This window comes from Cricetulus griseus (genome assembly GCF_003668045.3).
Source record: "Cricetulus griseus strain 17A/GY chromosome 1 unlocalized genomic scaffold, alternate assembly CriGri-PICRH-1.0 chr1_0, whole genome shotgun sequence".
Classification (NCBI taxonomy): Eukaryota; Metazoa; Chordata; class Mammalia; order Rodentia; family Cricetidae; genus Cricetulus; species Cricetulus griseus.
In genome coordinates, this window is record NW_023276806.1 from 53,624,253 (window position 1) to 53,641,763 (window position 17,511).

The 17,511-nt window shown below is 37.7% G+C and overlaps 1 protein-coding gene across 2 annotated transcripts in view; it reads right to left on the reverse strand.

The window, feature by feature from the left end:
- Nucleotides 1-17,511, reverse strand: part of Trim33 (tripartite motif containing 33) — an 80,346-nt gene that overhangs the window by 30,099 nt on the left and 32,736 nt on the right. For both annotated transcript variants that reach the window (XM_027393833.2, XM_027393832.2), the window contains exons 5-9: nucleotides 10,446-10,562; nucleotides 6,948-7,062; nucleotides 4,248-4,394; nucleotides 3,842-3,959; nucleotides 700-974 (exon numbers count right to left, since the gene is read on the reverse strand). In XM_027393833.2, coding sequence (XP_027249634.1) covers nucleotides 700-974; nucleotides 3,842-3,959; nucleotides 4,248-4,394; nucleotides 6,948-7,062; nucleotides 10,446-10,562 — 772 coding nt within the window. The remainder of the gene's footprint in view (nucleotides 1-699; nucleotides 975-3,841; nucleotides 3,960-4,247; nucleotides 4,395-6,947; nucleotides 7,063-10,445; nucleotides 10,563-17,511) is intronic.

Here is a 17,511-nt window from a genome sequence, read left to right on the forward strand (position 1 = left end):
CATAAAATGTTAAAGTAAAAGTAATTCAACTAGGCCAGAATAGTATAAAGCAAATAGAACACGCCATATTGTGTTTTCCAATCTCAACATTTAAAGGACTGGTAATTACTATAAAAAGTTGGGTCACTCCAAAATTTATCTACCCTTTGAGGGAGGGAGGGAGGGAGGGAGGGAGGGAGGGAGGGGAGGAAGAGAGGGAGGAAGAGAGGGAGGAAGAGAGGGAGGGAGGGAAGGGGAGGGAGGGAGGAGGGAAGGAGAGAGGGGAGGGAGGGAAGGAGGGAGGGAGGGAGGGAGGGAGGGAGGGAGGGAGGGAGGGACGGGGGGATGAATATCAATTCATCTCATCATGGAATTAACACTATTGATTGTGAAGTAGTAAGTAACAAAAGACCAAAGATAAGAATAATTTGAGCAAATGCCTAAAGAACGCAACAGATCTTAGAAACAATGTGGTTCTTTGGCTCACAATTGTGTACGAGTGTGTCGGGGGTGGATGGGTGGGAGTACAGTATACAGAGGCAAAAATGTCACTGCTTCCCATGTCCTTATGTAACACCTAATTCTTTAAACTTATCCCATCTCTGAACTTTGAACTCCCATCTAGTTAACTCTGAATGTGTAATTCAGATACATAGAATGAAAGTGTAGTTTTACTATCTTTTTTAATTTCTATCAATAATGGAGGGACATAATGCTTACCTGTTGTTGTAACATCTGTGGGGCTGTTTGCCTCGGATGCTGCTGTGTTGTTGTTGTTGTTGTTGGTATAGGAGCTGGCGGTTGCTGCATTCTCATCTGTTGTAACTGCTGATGTTTTTGTGCATATACTTGTTGCTGCATGTGCTGGAGTCGAAGCTGTGCTAAATTAATCTGTCCAGGGGTTTTACTAATGTGGTTTGTACCTGGAGGAACTTGCCCAACTACAACATTAGGAGTATAACCAGAAGATGGTTTACTCTCTATTACTAGATTACCTGAGGGTTTAAAAAAATAAGAAGAATTTACAAATAATTAACTAAATTGCCCACTTTAAAGAATCACTAACTTTTCCTCCTCCTGACAATTAGCACCTCAGAGCATCCAACAGCAAAGCAGAGATGAGCGCTAGGTCTAAAGATGGTTAATTAGAAACTAAATAGATTCCAAAGCCCCTTGAACCCTCCCCAAAACAAGCTCATTATTCAATACACACTATCTATTCTTACACCTGGGTGTGACATGTATGTGCATGTGCATTTTGTGTGTGTGGATGGCTGTGGGCATGCACAACAGTGCACATGTGGAGGTCAGAGGACAACCTTTGGATGTCAGTCCTCACCTTTCCAGCTAGTTTGAGGCACGGTGTCTTTGCTGCTGCATAACCCAGGCTAGCTGGCTGGAGACTGAAAGAGACATTATTAGAGGAAGGATCCAGTCAGTCTGAATCAATTCTTCCATGACAAAGACTCCAGGATACTCATGTTGGTTGCTATACTGACTCTATCTGCTTTCTTCTTTTTTTTTTTTGTATGAGTGTTTTGACTGCATATATGTCTGTGCACCAGAAGAGTTACTGGAGTTACAGACAGCTGTGAGCTGCCGTGTGGGTGCCTGGAATCAAACCTGTGTCCTCTAAAAGGACAGTCAGTGCTCTTAACCACTGAGTCTTCTCTCCATCTTCCCATCTGGTTTCCAATTCCCAATGTTAAAAGTAAAATAACACCCTGCTAAGCAAATAATTTTCTATGGAAATTCTGAATGCTTTAAGCCATTTATGCCCTTAAAGTGGTCTGTTCACTTTTTATACAGTCATTGCTTTCTGAGACTAGAGACTACGTTATAAAAAGGCATAATTTAAGGTAGATGCTGACAGGCCACAAAAAAAAAAAAAAAAACCTGTTACAGTCAATTTTTTTAAAACTTTTTGAAAATGTAGAATCCTGTCTCTCTCTCCCTCCCCTCCCCTCTCCCACCCCCATTTCTCTCTCTGCTAGTGAGCCAAACAATGGTGATTTTCTGGTGCTGCATTTAAGGTCAAAATTGAGTGTTTTCTTGTTGTGGGAACTCATTCTGCCTTGGGGTACCAGCCCTAGGGCGTGGTCTTGTCTGCAACTTGACAGCTGATAAGCTAGAGATAGTATCTACTTATAAACTATTTTAGCAATTATTAATTTTAGACAATTTACATTGGTATCGATTCTTGTATATTGATACGTATGTAAAATTATTTTTGTCATACTATATGTATGTTTCTACTTCTGCTTAAGATATTTTGTATATTGATACAAATTAAGGATATTTTTCTCATATTGCAATATACATTTCTACGTCTCAGATATTTTGCATATTGTTACATCTTCAAGGTCACTGTCCTCATGCTTCACATCTTTTTAAAGACTATTTTTATTATGTAAAACTTGAGTCTTTAAGCTATATAGGTTATTAAGAACTACAGGTCACCCATGGCAGCACTGAACTATTGCCAAGAGACTGGCAGGCACCAGAGACACTCCATACATAGCTTGTTTTCTTCTTGGCAAAACTGGCTTATTAGGCAAATAACTGCCCTTGCCTCAACTGCTGACAGTAAGCACACTGTCCAATCTGGACAAGAAGGATACAAGGAAAAAGAGACTGCTGAGCCTTGCCAAGACGGGGTAGGACAGTATTTCAGCATTTAGTATGTGTTTCTAACTTGATGTTCTTTGTTACAGTTCCATTTTTATTATTACCCTTTCTTCTACCTGGACAAAAGTGATAATTGTTCCTACTGTATATAATCTTGTTTAGTGTTTTCTTGTTGTGGGAACTCATTCCACCTATAGACTTGGGATATCAGCCCTAGGGTGTGGTATTGTCTGAAGCATTACAACTGATAAGCTGGAGGGGGAGGCTCTCTTACTCTTGCTTGGCATGGTTGGGGACCAAGTGGCCAAGAGGTGTCATGGTTGGTGCTCTTGACCCCTGGGCAGAAAGGATGGACAAAGGCAGTGGGATCACGGGTGGCATCTGCTTTGCTCGGTATCTGTGAATTTGTCTTTTCATTGCACCCTTTAATAAATTGGTTATTATAATTCTGTGTGTTCTCACTCCATCTTCTTTTCTTTCAGTTACTCAAAGAATGCCTTATTTTAAATAGTGTAATTCAAATGATTATTCTGAAAGTGAAAAAAATCCAATCCATGGCAGATTTCATTTTGTTCCATTTCATTTTACTTTGAAGAGACAGGATCGTACTATATCACCTACAGTGGCCTCAAACTCCTAGGCTCAAGTGATCCTCCTGTCTCAGTCTCCTTAGTAGATAAAATTACAACATGCACACTTACTTAGATTTTAATTCTCAAGTTTTTGTGTTTCTTTTGCTTTTGTTATTGTCTACCCATACAACTTTCACCCGTGGTCTTTAGGCTAACAATGTGGAGCAATAAACCAAGTTTATTTATCAAGTGAAAGAGTTCCTTTCAGTCTAATACTCCTTGGGATGTTACTACAGAATACTTCAGTGTCCTCAGGTTCTTACTCCACTGCACCACTTGACATAAATTACTAAACATCTAAGTATTATGCAGAGAATAATCATTTCTATATGAAACAATGCTAATTTTGAAAATGAAAGGCTACAAATGTACCACACGCTACAATAACTGAAGAGTAGAGTTTCCCTCAAGTGAAAGAGGCCAGCCTTCAAGCCCCAGCACCAAAAGCAAAAATCAGCCTACAACTAAAGTTTTTTTTCCAACATAGCACATTTCTTATGTCATTCACGTCTCAAAGTTTAAAAATTTTATCTAGAACTTGCTTAGATGTCTTCTTTTGTCAACTTAATAGTCCAAATCATATCCATGAAATAATTTCTCACCTAAATTCACTACATTTTTGGCCCAGAAAGTGGGATCACAATGGAAACGGATTGCTCCATTGGCAGCAGGAACAGGATCACATCGTGCTTTCAAAATATGACGTAACTGAAAAGTAATCTTCAAGAGAAAAATTCACATTAGTCTTAAGATTAAATGTAGTTAATTAAGATTAAATGTGGGCTATCCTTGAATTCACAATTCCCTTGCCTCAATTTCCCAAGTGCTGGCTGGAATTACAGTTATATGCCACCAAGCTCAGCTACTTTTTACCTTTATATACAGATGGTTACAATAGCCAAAATGTGTATTTACACTTTAAACAGGTTTTTATAATTGAAACATAGACATTCTACATTTGTAAATAATAGGTACATTAAGTAAAAATAAAGATACTATGTTTCTCACCAGACGCTTGCTGTACAGTAGTGCCGTGCTGCTACCACTTGCAATGGCCCAGTTTGTAAAGTTCATAACATGCTTCACCTGCCGGGAAAGGCCTGTGATATCATTCTGCTGCTGCAGTAGCTTCATTTGTCTTTCTTTTGTGACATTCTGAAAGAGAACAAGAGCTTCACTGAAGAATTTCAAAGGTCACATACAGAAATACCTATATTTCCTTCAAAAAATGGAAGAAGGGAAGCTTGTAATTATTTGATGAGTGTACGAACTATCAGAAGGAAAGTAACCAACAAAAGTGGAACTAAACATTCCTGCTCTAAGTGAATCCACTCATTCAGGACATCAGCAATAGTTCATCATGGCTTTTCCTTCATCAAATAATAACTGTGCAAAATAGCGTCTTCCTACATTTAGGTTAATCCAATACAATGAGCTGACCTTGAAGAATCATTTTTATATAATCTAAACTATGATTTCTGGGTTAAAGAAAATACTGACTTACTAATGCCACCTACTAGTATAGTTTGAGGACAAGGTTAAAATTTCTCAAAACAAAAGAGAAAATGATAAATTCCAGAGGTCTAAGGGTACAATTAAGTAAACTGATATAACGAAGTTCACAAGGAGAAACCAGTTTCAAGAAAATATTGCAAGGAAGAATATACTGCTCAAAAGAAACCACTACCCAAAAAGGGGTGGGCAATGTCCTATATCATGCCAAAAATAATGTATCTACTTCTTTGTTAACCATTTTTTTCGCCCCAATTTATTCAACTTCATTAACTGAGGAGTATTTTTTAAAAGGGAACAAGCTCATTTATAATATAAATAAATGGACAAAAGTGTTCAACAGACAGAATGTTGATCTACAGCCTCATTAGAATTCATCAATTCTACCCAGGCAGTGGTAGCACACACCTTTGATCTAGTACTCAGGAGGCAGAAGCAGGCAGATCTCTGAGGGTTTGAGGTCAGCCTGGACTATAGAGGAAGTTCTAGGACACACATAGCTACACAGAGAAACCGCCTCAAAAACACCAAAACCAGGCTGCTGGTGGTGAATCCCAGCACTCGGGAGGCAGAGACAGGCGGGTGGATCTCTGTGAGTTCGAGGCCAGCCTGATCTACAGAGCAAGTGCCAGGACAGGCTCCAAAGCTGCAGAGAAACCCTGTCTCGAAAAACCAGAACAGGAAAAAAAGTATCAAAAATAGCTACTACTAAATGCTCTGAATTCATATGGTTATTTTAAAGAAAAAAATCTATTAAGGTTAAAACTCACTGACTACAAGTACAATAAGAAAGAGGCTCCAAACTTTAACGTTAATGTTCAAGATTTTTAATATCAATATTGTTCAATGGAAAATGTATTCGAAAGACAAAATTCAGACATTTTGCTCAAGACTTCTTTATAGGCATATAACTTCCTGTCTCTTTAAAGGGGTCTGTGGATCAATGAAATAGAAACAACCTCTAAGGATAATCTAATGTTTATCCATTAATTCAACTTCTTTAAAATTCACTTTTGGACAGGCAGTGATGGCACATGCCTTTAATTTCAGCACTTGGAAGGCAGAAACAGGAAGACTTCTGGACTTCTGTGAGTTCAATGCCAGACTGGTCCACAGAGTTGAGTTTTAGGACAGCAGGACCACAAAGGGAAACTCAGCCTAAATAATTAAACACATACATACATACAAATTCACATTTCAGATTTTCTAAGAAAACATCAACCTTGGGCAGGAAAGATTTAGATTAAAAGTTAATTTTGGGCAGGACAGTAGTGGCACTCAGGAGGCAGGGGCAGGTGTCAGTCTCATCTATAGAGCAAGTTCTAGATCAGCCAGGGCCACCCAGAGAAACCCTATCTTGAAAAAACCAAAAAACCTGAAACACAAAAAAACTTAATTTAGATTTCAAAACTGTCCTAGATTCTCAGGAAATGTGTAACTATATATTAACCTCAAAATATGAAACACAGAAACCTAATACAATTAAATTAGTAATTAAGCTCAAAATGTGAAACATTTTTAGGAAATTACAAAAATACATAAATAGCTCAAACATAAGCCCAAGAAGTTAAATGGAGGCCTCGTGTAAAAGGGAAGAAAAGAAATTCAAAGGGCTTGCTTTGTCTTTTTTTACATCATACTTTAGTAATTTGTTCCTAAGACAGTATCACTATTACCTAGCTAGTTATATGGCTTTAAAAAATAGAGAGAAAAGATGTTTTATGTCAGTACATGTCTCCAGCACCCGAAGACAGAGATAGGCTACAGGTTCAAGACTAACACGGTGATTTCCAAGTGAACCAAAAAAGCAAAAAGCAAAATGCTATGAAAATTAACTACAAAGACCTAAACATAAAAAGTTCTCTTTACCAGTATTACCAATCCAGGACCCTCAGGAAAATGCTGCAAGAATATCCCCCAACCCATTTAAAAGAGCTTTTCTGGGGCTGAAGAGATGGCACAGAGGTTAAGACCTCTGGCCCCTCTTCCAGAGGTCCTAGTTCAATTCCCAGCAACCACATGGTAGATGCTCACAACCATCTACTGACATGCAAGCCAACATGCAGACAGAATACTGTATATGTAATAAATAAAATAAATCTTTAAAAAAAAAAAGAAGAAGAGCTTTCAATAAACATTGGGAATAGCTGAAGAGCAAGAGAAGCAGTTTTTGTTTTATTTTGGCTTTAACCATACCTCTAGCTGCTGTAATAGAGATTTTCCTTTCTTATTAATTTCATTGATAAGGGTGAAAATCGCCACTTTAATTTCCTGTTCTACTCTTTTGTTCGTCTCGTTCACTTCTTTAATCCTGAGTAAGAGAAATACATTATTAGGTTATCCTATTTGTCTGAATCATACAAATAGGAACTTTTCCAAGTAATTAAAGTTAAATATTTGTCAACATGTACAACTTACGTTGCAGCAGCACTAACCATTTAATTAGATCCAAACAAGTCATACAAAGAATGAAATTAGTATTTAGTAATTTGAATTACGCTCATAAAAGCCAGTTAATTCATATGTAGAACATTATCAAATTACTATGGCATGAATGTGATACACAAATATTTAACACTATTGACTGTCAATCAAATTTGCTACATATATTGTCTAATCCTTTTTTTTTAATTCCACGTAGGATACTTTCTGCAAAGAAAACACAAAAGAATACTATCACAAAGAATAGTTAACAACCCTTTGAAAGAGCAGGAATTTAACTTATAAGCAGTTATTTTCACTGCAAACTTTATCACTTAAAATATGGGTTCTAATTAAGATTTTTTCATAGTTTCCTCTCAAACTTGCTTTACACTATAGTTAATCCCAGCACTTGAGAGGCAGAGGCAGGTGGATCTCTGTGAGTTCGAGACCAGCCTGGTCTACAAGAGCTAGTTCCAGGACACCCTCCAAAGCCACAGAGAAATCCTGTCTGGGAAAAAAACAAAAAACAAAACAAAACAAAACAAAACAAAAAACCCTGCATATGAAATCATTGGGGTGTAGGGAGTACACCTGTTAGCAGTGGCTCAGGACCTCTTTTGTTGGTAACAAAGTTTAAGTTTAAGAAACAATCCATTTTTAAAACTAGATCATATATATTTTATAAATAAATATATTCACCTATTATAATTAAATTACCACTGGCTACAACTATTAAGTGCTAGATTGCTTTCATACTAATAAAATGAGAAGTAAATAATCTCATTAATGTAAGTAAAATGTCAACACCCAACCATAATATCTAGCCTCTATCTTTATGTATTCTGCTTTTGTATCATTTCTTTCATTTGCCAAATACATATATAATTTAAACACATCTCAGCAAAATAATGTAATTTTTCTTCTTTGCTTGTATATCACTGCTTATTTATTTGCTTATTCAATTTTACTGAATTCTGTCCTTATTAAAGTAAATGGAAACAGTAAATAAAAAATAAAGTTCCTGCCAGGCAGTGGTGGCACACACCTTTAATACCAGCGCCTTGGGAGGCAGAGGCAAGATGATCTCTGCAAGTTCGAGGTCAGCCTGGTCTACAAAGTGAGTTCAAGGACAGTCAAGTTTGTTAAACAGAGAAAGCCTGTCTTGAATTCCACCAAGTAAGTAAGTGTGTGTGTGTGTGTGTGTGTGTGCGCGCGCGCGCGCGCGCGCGCGCGCGCGCTCGCGCGTGCACACACAAATCATTGGTAGTATGATATACAGACCTCCAACATAAAACAACTAAACCAAAATACAGAAGTCATGAAGTATACTGGAAGCAAGGAATAGTTTCAGACAGATTTATTGTACTTAAAAACATGTCCTAAGAACTGGGGAGAAACACTTCTCCACTGGTGGTGGAGTGCCAACTTGTACAGCCACTTTGGAAATCAGTATGGAGATTCCTCAGGAAAATGGGAATCAGTCTACCACAAGATCCAATAGAGAAAATGTGGTACATTTACACAATGGAGTACTACTCAGCAGAAAAAAAACAATGAAATCTTGAAATTTTCAGGAAAATGGATGGAACTCGAAGAAACCATTCTGAGCAAAGTAACCCAATCACAAAAAGACAAACATGATATGTACTCACTCATATGTGGATTTTAGTAAAGGATTAACAGCCTACAATCCCCACTGCCAGAGAAACTAGTAAACAAGGAGGACCAAAAAAGAGACAAACATTGTCCCCTGGAGAAGGGGAAAGGGTCACAATCCCCTGAGCAAATTGAGAGCATGGGAAGAGGGGGGAGGGAGCTACGAGAATGAGAAGGGAAGAAGAGGAAGGATGCAGAGGTCACGAGGGAGCAGAAAGGTTGAGTCAGGTGCAGAATAGAAGAAAAGGGTATGCGATAGGGTTTTAGTTGGGGAGTTGGTAGGGGAGGAAGGGAGGGAGAAGGGAACTGGGATTGTCATGTAAATCAATCTTATTTCTAATTCAAATAAAAAAATGATGATTTAAAAAAAAAACTGGGGAGAAGGGAGAGCTGGAGAGATGACTAGAGGATTATAAGCTTTTTTTATGAGGAAACAGGTTTTGATTCTGAGAACCCACGACAACTCACAACCATTTGTAAACCAGTCTTATAATGCTGCTAGTAAGAGAAGTCAGGGGTGGGTGGGTGGGGTGGGTGGGGTGGTGGTGTGTGTGTGTGTGTGTGTGTGTGTGGTGTGTGTGTGTGTGTGTGTGTGTGTGTGTGTGTGTGTGTGTGTTTGGGGGATGACAGGGTATCTCTGTAGCTTTGGAAACTGTCCTGGAACTCAGTCTGTAGATCAGTGTGACCTCGAACTCACAGAGACCCGCCTGCTTCTGCCCCCAAGTGCTGGGATTAACGGCGAGTGCCACCCCTGCCTGGTTAAAGTAGTAGTTTACAGTGGTTTACAGTAGTATACAAACTACAGTAGTATACAGACCTCCAACATAAAGTTGGACATAAAGTATATGTCATAATACCCAACATAAAGTAGTAGTTTCACAGGAAAATAAATTTGTTCACTACTGTGGGCTTTGTTTTATGTAAGTTGTGTTATGTTTGCATACATATGTGTAGGCAAGAGCACTGTGTAGAGGCCAAGAGATGCTAGTTGTGTTATGTAAGTTGTGTTATGTTTGCATACATATGTGTAGGCAAGAGCACTGTGTAGAGGCCAAGAGATGCTAGATGGCCTATTCTACCATTTTCCCCTAATTTCCTTGATATGGTCTCTCACTGAGCCTGAGGCTTGGCTGGTGGGCAGCAAGGCCCAGTCATCCTGTTTCTAACACTCACTGCTCTGGGTTTACAGTGGGTGTACAGCCACACTCAGCTTTCTATGTGGGTGCAGGGTTATTATCCTCTCATGCTTATACATCAAAAATTCTTACCCACTAAAGCCTTTATCCACTAACAATACTCTCTTTGTATCTTCCATACAATCTCTACTTTTAATTTTATAATTCAGTTCTCTACATAATAACTTGCTTTTCAAAGTTCAAAGCTTATATACATTGAAATCTTATTAATAATAAAGTCAAAGAAGTATCCTAATATTTTTAATGTTTTTAGTAAACTTTGCTCAATTAAGAAATACATCAAGCTCAAATTTTATCATTTTGCCTATTAAAAATTACATCTGGTACAAAAGTTTAATGTAGTAGGAAAATAAATTTAATCTGGATTCATTCTTCCTTAACAATTCTTACAGCAATTTTTTTTATGCAACAGACTTACCTATTCTGCACTTGTGTAGCTGCAAAATGAACATAATTCTTCTTTTCAAGAAGTTTAGCCAACAGATTTTCAATTGCACCTTTCTGATTTTGAAAAGCTTCTTCCAAAAACTGATACCTTGAAACAAACAAACAAAAACTATATTCAAATCAGAAAACTTGTAATTAACATTTAGGAAATAGCAGTTACATGAGTCAATCTTAAAGTACTTCTATCTGTTGCTGGTCACTACAACAGCAACTTTTAACAGCAATCCAATACTATCTGTCTGGAAAAGCCACTATGAAAGAAAAAATTTCCTCAGCAAACTATGAGTACTCTTACTTACATCAGAGTTTTAATTGAGGGTTCTATTTTTTAATCCAAATATCTGAAAAAGGTGCATACAATTCAAATTATAAAATACAATACAATATACAAATACTATCAAAATCACTAAAGTTCCAAAATAGCTGCTATCAGTCTGTGTTTATCTACTCAGGGACTGAGTTCTGTTAGTCAAATTCACATGCTAGGCAAGTACTCTAAAACTGATCTACACCCACAGACCTAATTAAGCATTTTAAAATAGAACTGTAGTCATAATACCCATTCAACTTTGCATCTGATTTTTACTACCTACTATGTTTTATGAGGCTTTCCAAAGAAATTTTATCAAATAAAGACAATGTAATTTTACTCTAAAAATACCAACAATGACTGATATATCCTCAAATTTTCTAATTTTAATATGCAAAATATAGATTTAATGTTAAAGTCCAGAACCCTTGGCTAACAGGATGCTACAATAGTACAATCTGTACTAAAAATCTAGTGTCTAAAAATGGCTTCAAGATCTAGGGAAGCTTCACAGAAGAATGTATATTACACTACCTACTGCATTTTCAACAGGGTAAAAGAATATACAATGTCAGAATATAAAATCTAATTTAAAATAAACTAATTTAAAATCAAGGGCCGCGTATACCATGTCATTTCTTTCTTTTGTTCTCTATGAAATAAGCCCATGAAGAATTCTTAGCAGAAGAATTCTAAGCAGAATATGAAAATTCAGGCCACTCTAGGAAGATCATCCAACAGAAATATAAAACTAAAAACAGCATAAAACCTCAATGAGACAGTGTAAGAATAGTTCAAACTCTTAAAACAGAAGTCCAGGCAAGAGATCAGGGTACTTTTGCTGGCTGACATAGCCAAACCAGCTAATAATTATTGATTTTTATGAGGTCAGCTAAGGCAATGTTAAGACTAAACAAAGAAACCAGATGAGCCCATTGGTATGTGCAACACTGGCATGAAAGTCAGAGGAGTAACCAATTATTTTGAAGGTTTAATTTAAAGTCTGCTCCACAGAATGGAATTTGAGCTCCCTAATATAAATCTGGCCAAATAAGTTGTCAAATTGCCTTCTAAATATGCTCAGATCCACAGATTAGACCTGTTCTCAGCTCTAACCAGAGAAGCTTCTCTCTGCAATAACCAGCAAACTGGTCTAAGTACTGAGAGTAAGTCTCCACTGAGTGGTCAGCCCTGAATGGGACGCCCCCACCCCTGCCCCAGCTGAGACAGAATCACAGAAGGGCTTAAGAATATAAGAGCCAGAGGACAGAAGGAGAGCTGTGAACTGCAGTTATGATCACAAAAGAGCTGTGAACTGCAGTTATGATCACAAAAGGGAGTATTAGGGTTACTGAGGATACAGGCATGTGGAGGGAGAAGTGATTCCTGGAAGGAAAATAGGAATTGGGTTACATACTATCAAGATGCTCTATTTACATGTACCAAATTATCAAAGAATAAATACAAGACATTCTATTGGGGAGAGTGTTGAATGCCTAGCCAAAACAGAGCCAGGCCTTCTTCCCCTACAATCTTAACACTTAAGAGACTCATGAGGAACTCCCATCAACCCTCTGCAAGTTTTGAGGTCAGTTTGGACTACAAAGTGAGGTCCATACCAGCTTGAGATAAAGTAGGACCCTGCCTCCAAAAAGCAAAAGGGAAGTAAGAGAAAGAAACGGAAGATAGGTGAGTGGGGATGAGGAATTTAAGATACTAACAAAATTACAGTTATGTATTTGGATACTAAAATCACAAATGAAAAGGTAAGAACTGAAGTAAGAAAACCATGAGCTAAAATATTTAAAGAAAATGCTATAAAATTAACACAAAAGAACACTTGTTACCAAAAAGGGAAGTTTCTTAGTAGGGGGATTTAAAAAAGGAAGAATGGAGAACAATATAAGGGAAAGTGAATCCCAGCCAGCCCTTCAAGAGGCAGAGGCAAGAGGCCAAGCTTGGCTTCAAGAAACCACTTCAAAAACAAATAAAAAAGTAAAGTATGGCCGGGGCAGTGGTGGCGTGAACTCACACACACCTTTAATCCCAGCACTCAAGAGGCAGAGTCAGGCAAATAAATCTCTTTGAGTTTGAGACCAGCTTGGTCTATGGAACAAGTTCTAAGACAGGCACCAAAGCTATAAATAAACCCTGTCTGGAGAAGCCAGGATGGAAAATGTTTTAAGGTTGTAATGGTTTGAAAGAAAATGGCCCCCAAAGGGAGTGACACTATTAGGAGTTATGGTCTTGTCAGTGGAAGTGTGTCAGTGTTCGAGTAGCTTTGAGGTCTCTTTTGCTCAAGCTTACATTAGTGTGACTATCAGTTGACTTCCTATGCAAAATATAGCATTCTCAAATCTAGCACATCTGCCTGTGTGCCAACATGTTCCCTAACATGATGACAAAGGACTGAAGTTCTGTAAGCCACCCCAATTAAAAGTTTTCTTTATAATAGAGTTGCCATGGAGCCGGACGGTGGTGGTGCATGCCTTTAATCTCAGCACTCAGGAGGCAGAGGCAGGCGGATCTCTTCGAGTTCAAGACCAGCCTGGTCTACAAGAGCAAGTTCCAGGACAGCCTCTAAAGCCACAGAGAAACCCTGCCTTGAAAAACCAAAGGGAGGGAAGGGGAAAAAAAGAGTTGCTGTGGTCATGGTGTCTCTTCACAGCAATAAAAATCTTAACTAAGACAAGGATTTTTAAAAATAGTTTAAAGTTTAGTGCAGCCCAAGTATACAATGCTTATAAACACTAAATATTTTGAGGCCCTAGGCCTTCAAATTGACTTACCTCTTAATAGCTCATCCAGAGCAACATTCAGGCCTACAGTTTCTATTTGTGGTGTCTTACAGAGTTTTAATATCATTTGCTGTATTGGGGAACTATACAGTGACTTCCAGGCCAGCCTGAGCTATAGAGACCTATCTCAGAAAAAGGAAAAACAAAAAAACTAACAGAACAAAACACAACAGAAAACCTGCAAAAACTAAGGGGGTCTGAGACAGCAAACTGCTGTAATATAATTGTCAGACATGAAGGTATTGTACAGTTAGCCATTGGGTTAAGAACTAAAATCTTCAAGAGTTGAATGGAATCGTCTGAGCTTTTAGAGAATAGCAACAATAATTGGTTTTAGATGAAAACATGATTTTAAAATCTGGAGCTCTGGGGGGAAGAGAAAGAATGACCTAAACAACAGCAAGGAACTATCTCATACCTCCAGGTCCAACGACAGGTGAGCATGAAAAGGACACTTAAGAGTATCACAAGGGAAGCAATGTCTAACTCTAAGGGGAAAGGACCTATAAAGTGAGAACACAATCTACTGACAGCAAGCCATAATTCATTAGTGAACAAAGGAAAGAAGAGGCTAGGCACATTAGGGTCTTATGGGAATTAACAGATTATGGAAAACACCCGGAAATGTAATACTATAAAGGATACTAATAAAGGATAATGTTAGTCTCAGTAAACTGAAAGTTAAGGGTGATGGCAAAGCTTCAAAGGGTGACAGTGACTAGAGCTAAAGTCTGAGGCTTTCTTTTGTAACCTATCAATGGAAAAGAAACTCTAGTTTTACATGAAGTCAAGCCCATCTTCACCCTATATAAAGCCTTAAAAGTAAAGAGAATGTGACCTTTGAATGACTATTCATTTCAAGAGAAAAAGCCTCAATCTAGGTGTGTACATTCCGTTTTATAGCATGCTGACATTCACTAATAGTTTCCCATGAATATCATTACACTTGAGATTTATTTGTTTTTATTTTATGTGTAAGAGTGACAAGACTGATATATGCAGGAGCCTACAGGAGCCAGGAAGGAATGGTAGATCCCCTGGAACTGGAGTTACTGACAGCTGCAACTCCCCATATGGATGCTAGGAACTGAACCCAGGTCCTTTGTAAGAGTAATGAGTATTCTTGTTTGTTTTGTTTTTGAGGGCCAGTAGCTCTTCACTATATAGATCAACCAGGCCTCAAACTCATAGAAATCCACCTACCTCTGTCTCCGGAGTGCTTGGATTAAGCCATGTGCCACCACACCTAGCTAATACCAGTTATTCTTAACTGTCACACCATATCTTCAATGCCATTATCTTTATTTTTTTAATGACCCAATATAACCAATTAAAAATCTGTAGGTTTCATTCTCAGTCTAATAACTGCACCTCTATTGTTTAGGGCATCCCTCTTTTTTCTACTCAATTGTTTTACAAACTTGATTTGATTGAACACATCCTCTAGAGGTGAACTTTCCGAGAGAGATGACTGTTGTTGCAAAGCACTCTGAAAAAGTATTTCCAACATCTGACCTCACTGCCAATATAAACAGAAAGCATATTACTACAACTGAATCTTTGTGATTATGACTTAATGCTGCATCTTTATATTTGTTTACAGCTCTCTCAACTCAAATACCACCATGCAACAGTGTATGAGTTTTGATTAACTTTTGCCAATAGACTGATATGTATTTATTTCATGGTAATAAATGAAAAAAGAAACCACTGCCTATATATACCTACTAAATCAGAACAAATGTCAAGTTTTCTTATTTTATTCTATACTATACTGCACACATTATCTAAAGAGTTGTTTCAGGCCGGGCATGGTTGAGTTCAAGACCAGCCTGGTCTACAAGAGCTAGTTCCAGGACAATCTCCAAAGCCACAGAGAAACCCTGATTTGAAAAACAAAACAAACAAAAATCAACAACAACCAAAACCAAACAAAGAATTGTTTCAGAGTGTCACTAATCTCAAAAAATAAAAGTAAAAATGATGGGTAAGTGGGTCCACATTATTTCAAACCTATATGGTCAAGGGCCACCTGTATAAACATGAGTTGGTAAAAAAGCTGGGTAGTATATAAAAGACATTGAACTATTTCACAAGGAAACCCAATGCACCAGTATCCTAAGAGTTATTGAAGCTAAGTCCTAACACACAATAAAATTAGAGTAAGAAGTGGTGATGTGTAATAAAATTAAGATTAAAACTAAATGACTTTAATAGACTTAACGTGAAGCTATACTGATCATGATTACTAAGATGGGTATCATGTCTAACTGGTGAACATTCCATCTGCTGAATATTATAAAACAGACAGCCAGATGGTAATGGCTTACACCTTTGATCCCAGCACTCAGGAGACTGAGGCAGGTGTATCTGAGTTTGATGCCATCCTGATCTACAGGGCAAGTTCAAGGACATCCAGGGCTACACAGAGAAACCCTGTCTTGAAATATCAAATAAACAAAACAGAAACATGGAAATTAATCGGAAAGACAATCTTGACATTATAACTATAACTACTATAAACCTCTATAACTACTCCAAATCTAGAGATTATTGTTAAGGCATCATACCTAGCAAACAGATTACTAACCTTTTTTTTTTTTTTTTAAAGGAAGCTAGTGGCAATATATTCTCTGCACAATAACCTCAGTACGGCCTATTTAAATAGTGGATGGGTCATAGAGACTAACAAACAGTAAGACTTGAAAGAAGTAATGCCCCCACCTCAATTGTCCTTTACATGGTCTCAGCACAAACAGTTGTGCTTAAATGATTGATCTTGTTCATGGTTTCCCACCCCCAATATAGTTCCCCATCACAAACATATTTCTATCTAGAAAAAGGGTCAACTGTAACTTGCCTTTAAAGAAAAAAAGGATCTAATTCATAGTTAATATATTTATTATATACTAGGTAATTTCAAATTTTATGTCATGATTTGGCTAAGAGATGCAGGTCAAGTATAATAATATACTATATTAACATTACAATACTATCAGAGACCAAAGTAAAAATGATTTAAATGTGGTTATTAAATATATGTGTTCAATAGTGGTTAACTGAGAAATCCAACAAAAGTTTCTAAAGGCCTGACAGAATGGCTGAAATTCTTAGAAATAACATGGAAGATTGGTATTTCACAGAAAAACAAAAAAATTGCTTTCATCAACTATTTTAAAAACTAAACAAAAAGCCCAGGATTTATTTGGTAGTTTTTGATTTTGAAAGATGTCTGACATACGGGACTGTTATTAGCACCACCTATCATTAAAACTTCCAGCGGGCTAGGGAGTTTGCCATACAAACTCAACAACTTTATTTCAACGCCCAGAACCCAGTGGTGGTGGCAATTACCTCTCAGCACTCAGGAGACAGACGCAGACAGATCTGGGTCGAAGGCCAGCTTAGCCTACAAAGCAAGGCTACCTGGTCTATAAAGCAAATTCCAGGATGGCTGGGATATACAGAAAAGCCCTGTCTTGAAAAACCAAATAAAGTAACCATTAAAAAAAAAAAAAGGGTGGATGTGGTGGCACTATTCTGCAATCCCAATACTCCTACCCTGAGAGAAGGCAGAGACAGAAATGACAACAGACTTGACTTACAGGCCAACAGCATAGAATATGCAGTACAGCAGCTCAAACAAGAGACCTTATCTCCAACACTAGGTGGAAGGAGAGAAGAGCAGTGAAACACTGTCCTCTGACCTACACACATGCACTGTTCACATACAAGCCCTCTCTCACACACAACAAAATTTTAAACCTGAAGGTACTCATTAAAAACTACCAGAAAATATAGTTCCTTGTAATTGCCTACTACAGAGAGTATCATACCATCCACTACATATCACATACTATCCTGGAAAAGAATCCGAATTTAAAATTCATTCAAAGTATTACTTCTCCTAAGTGCAAACTGCTTTTGCA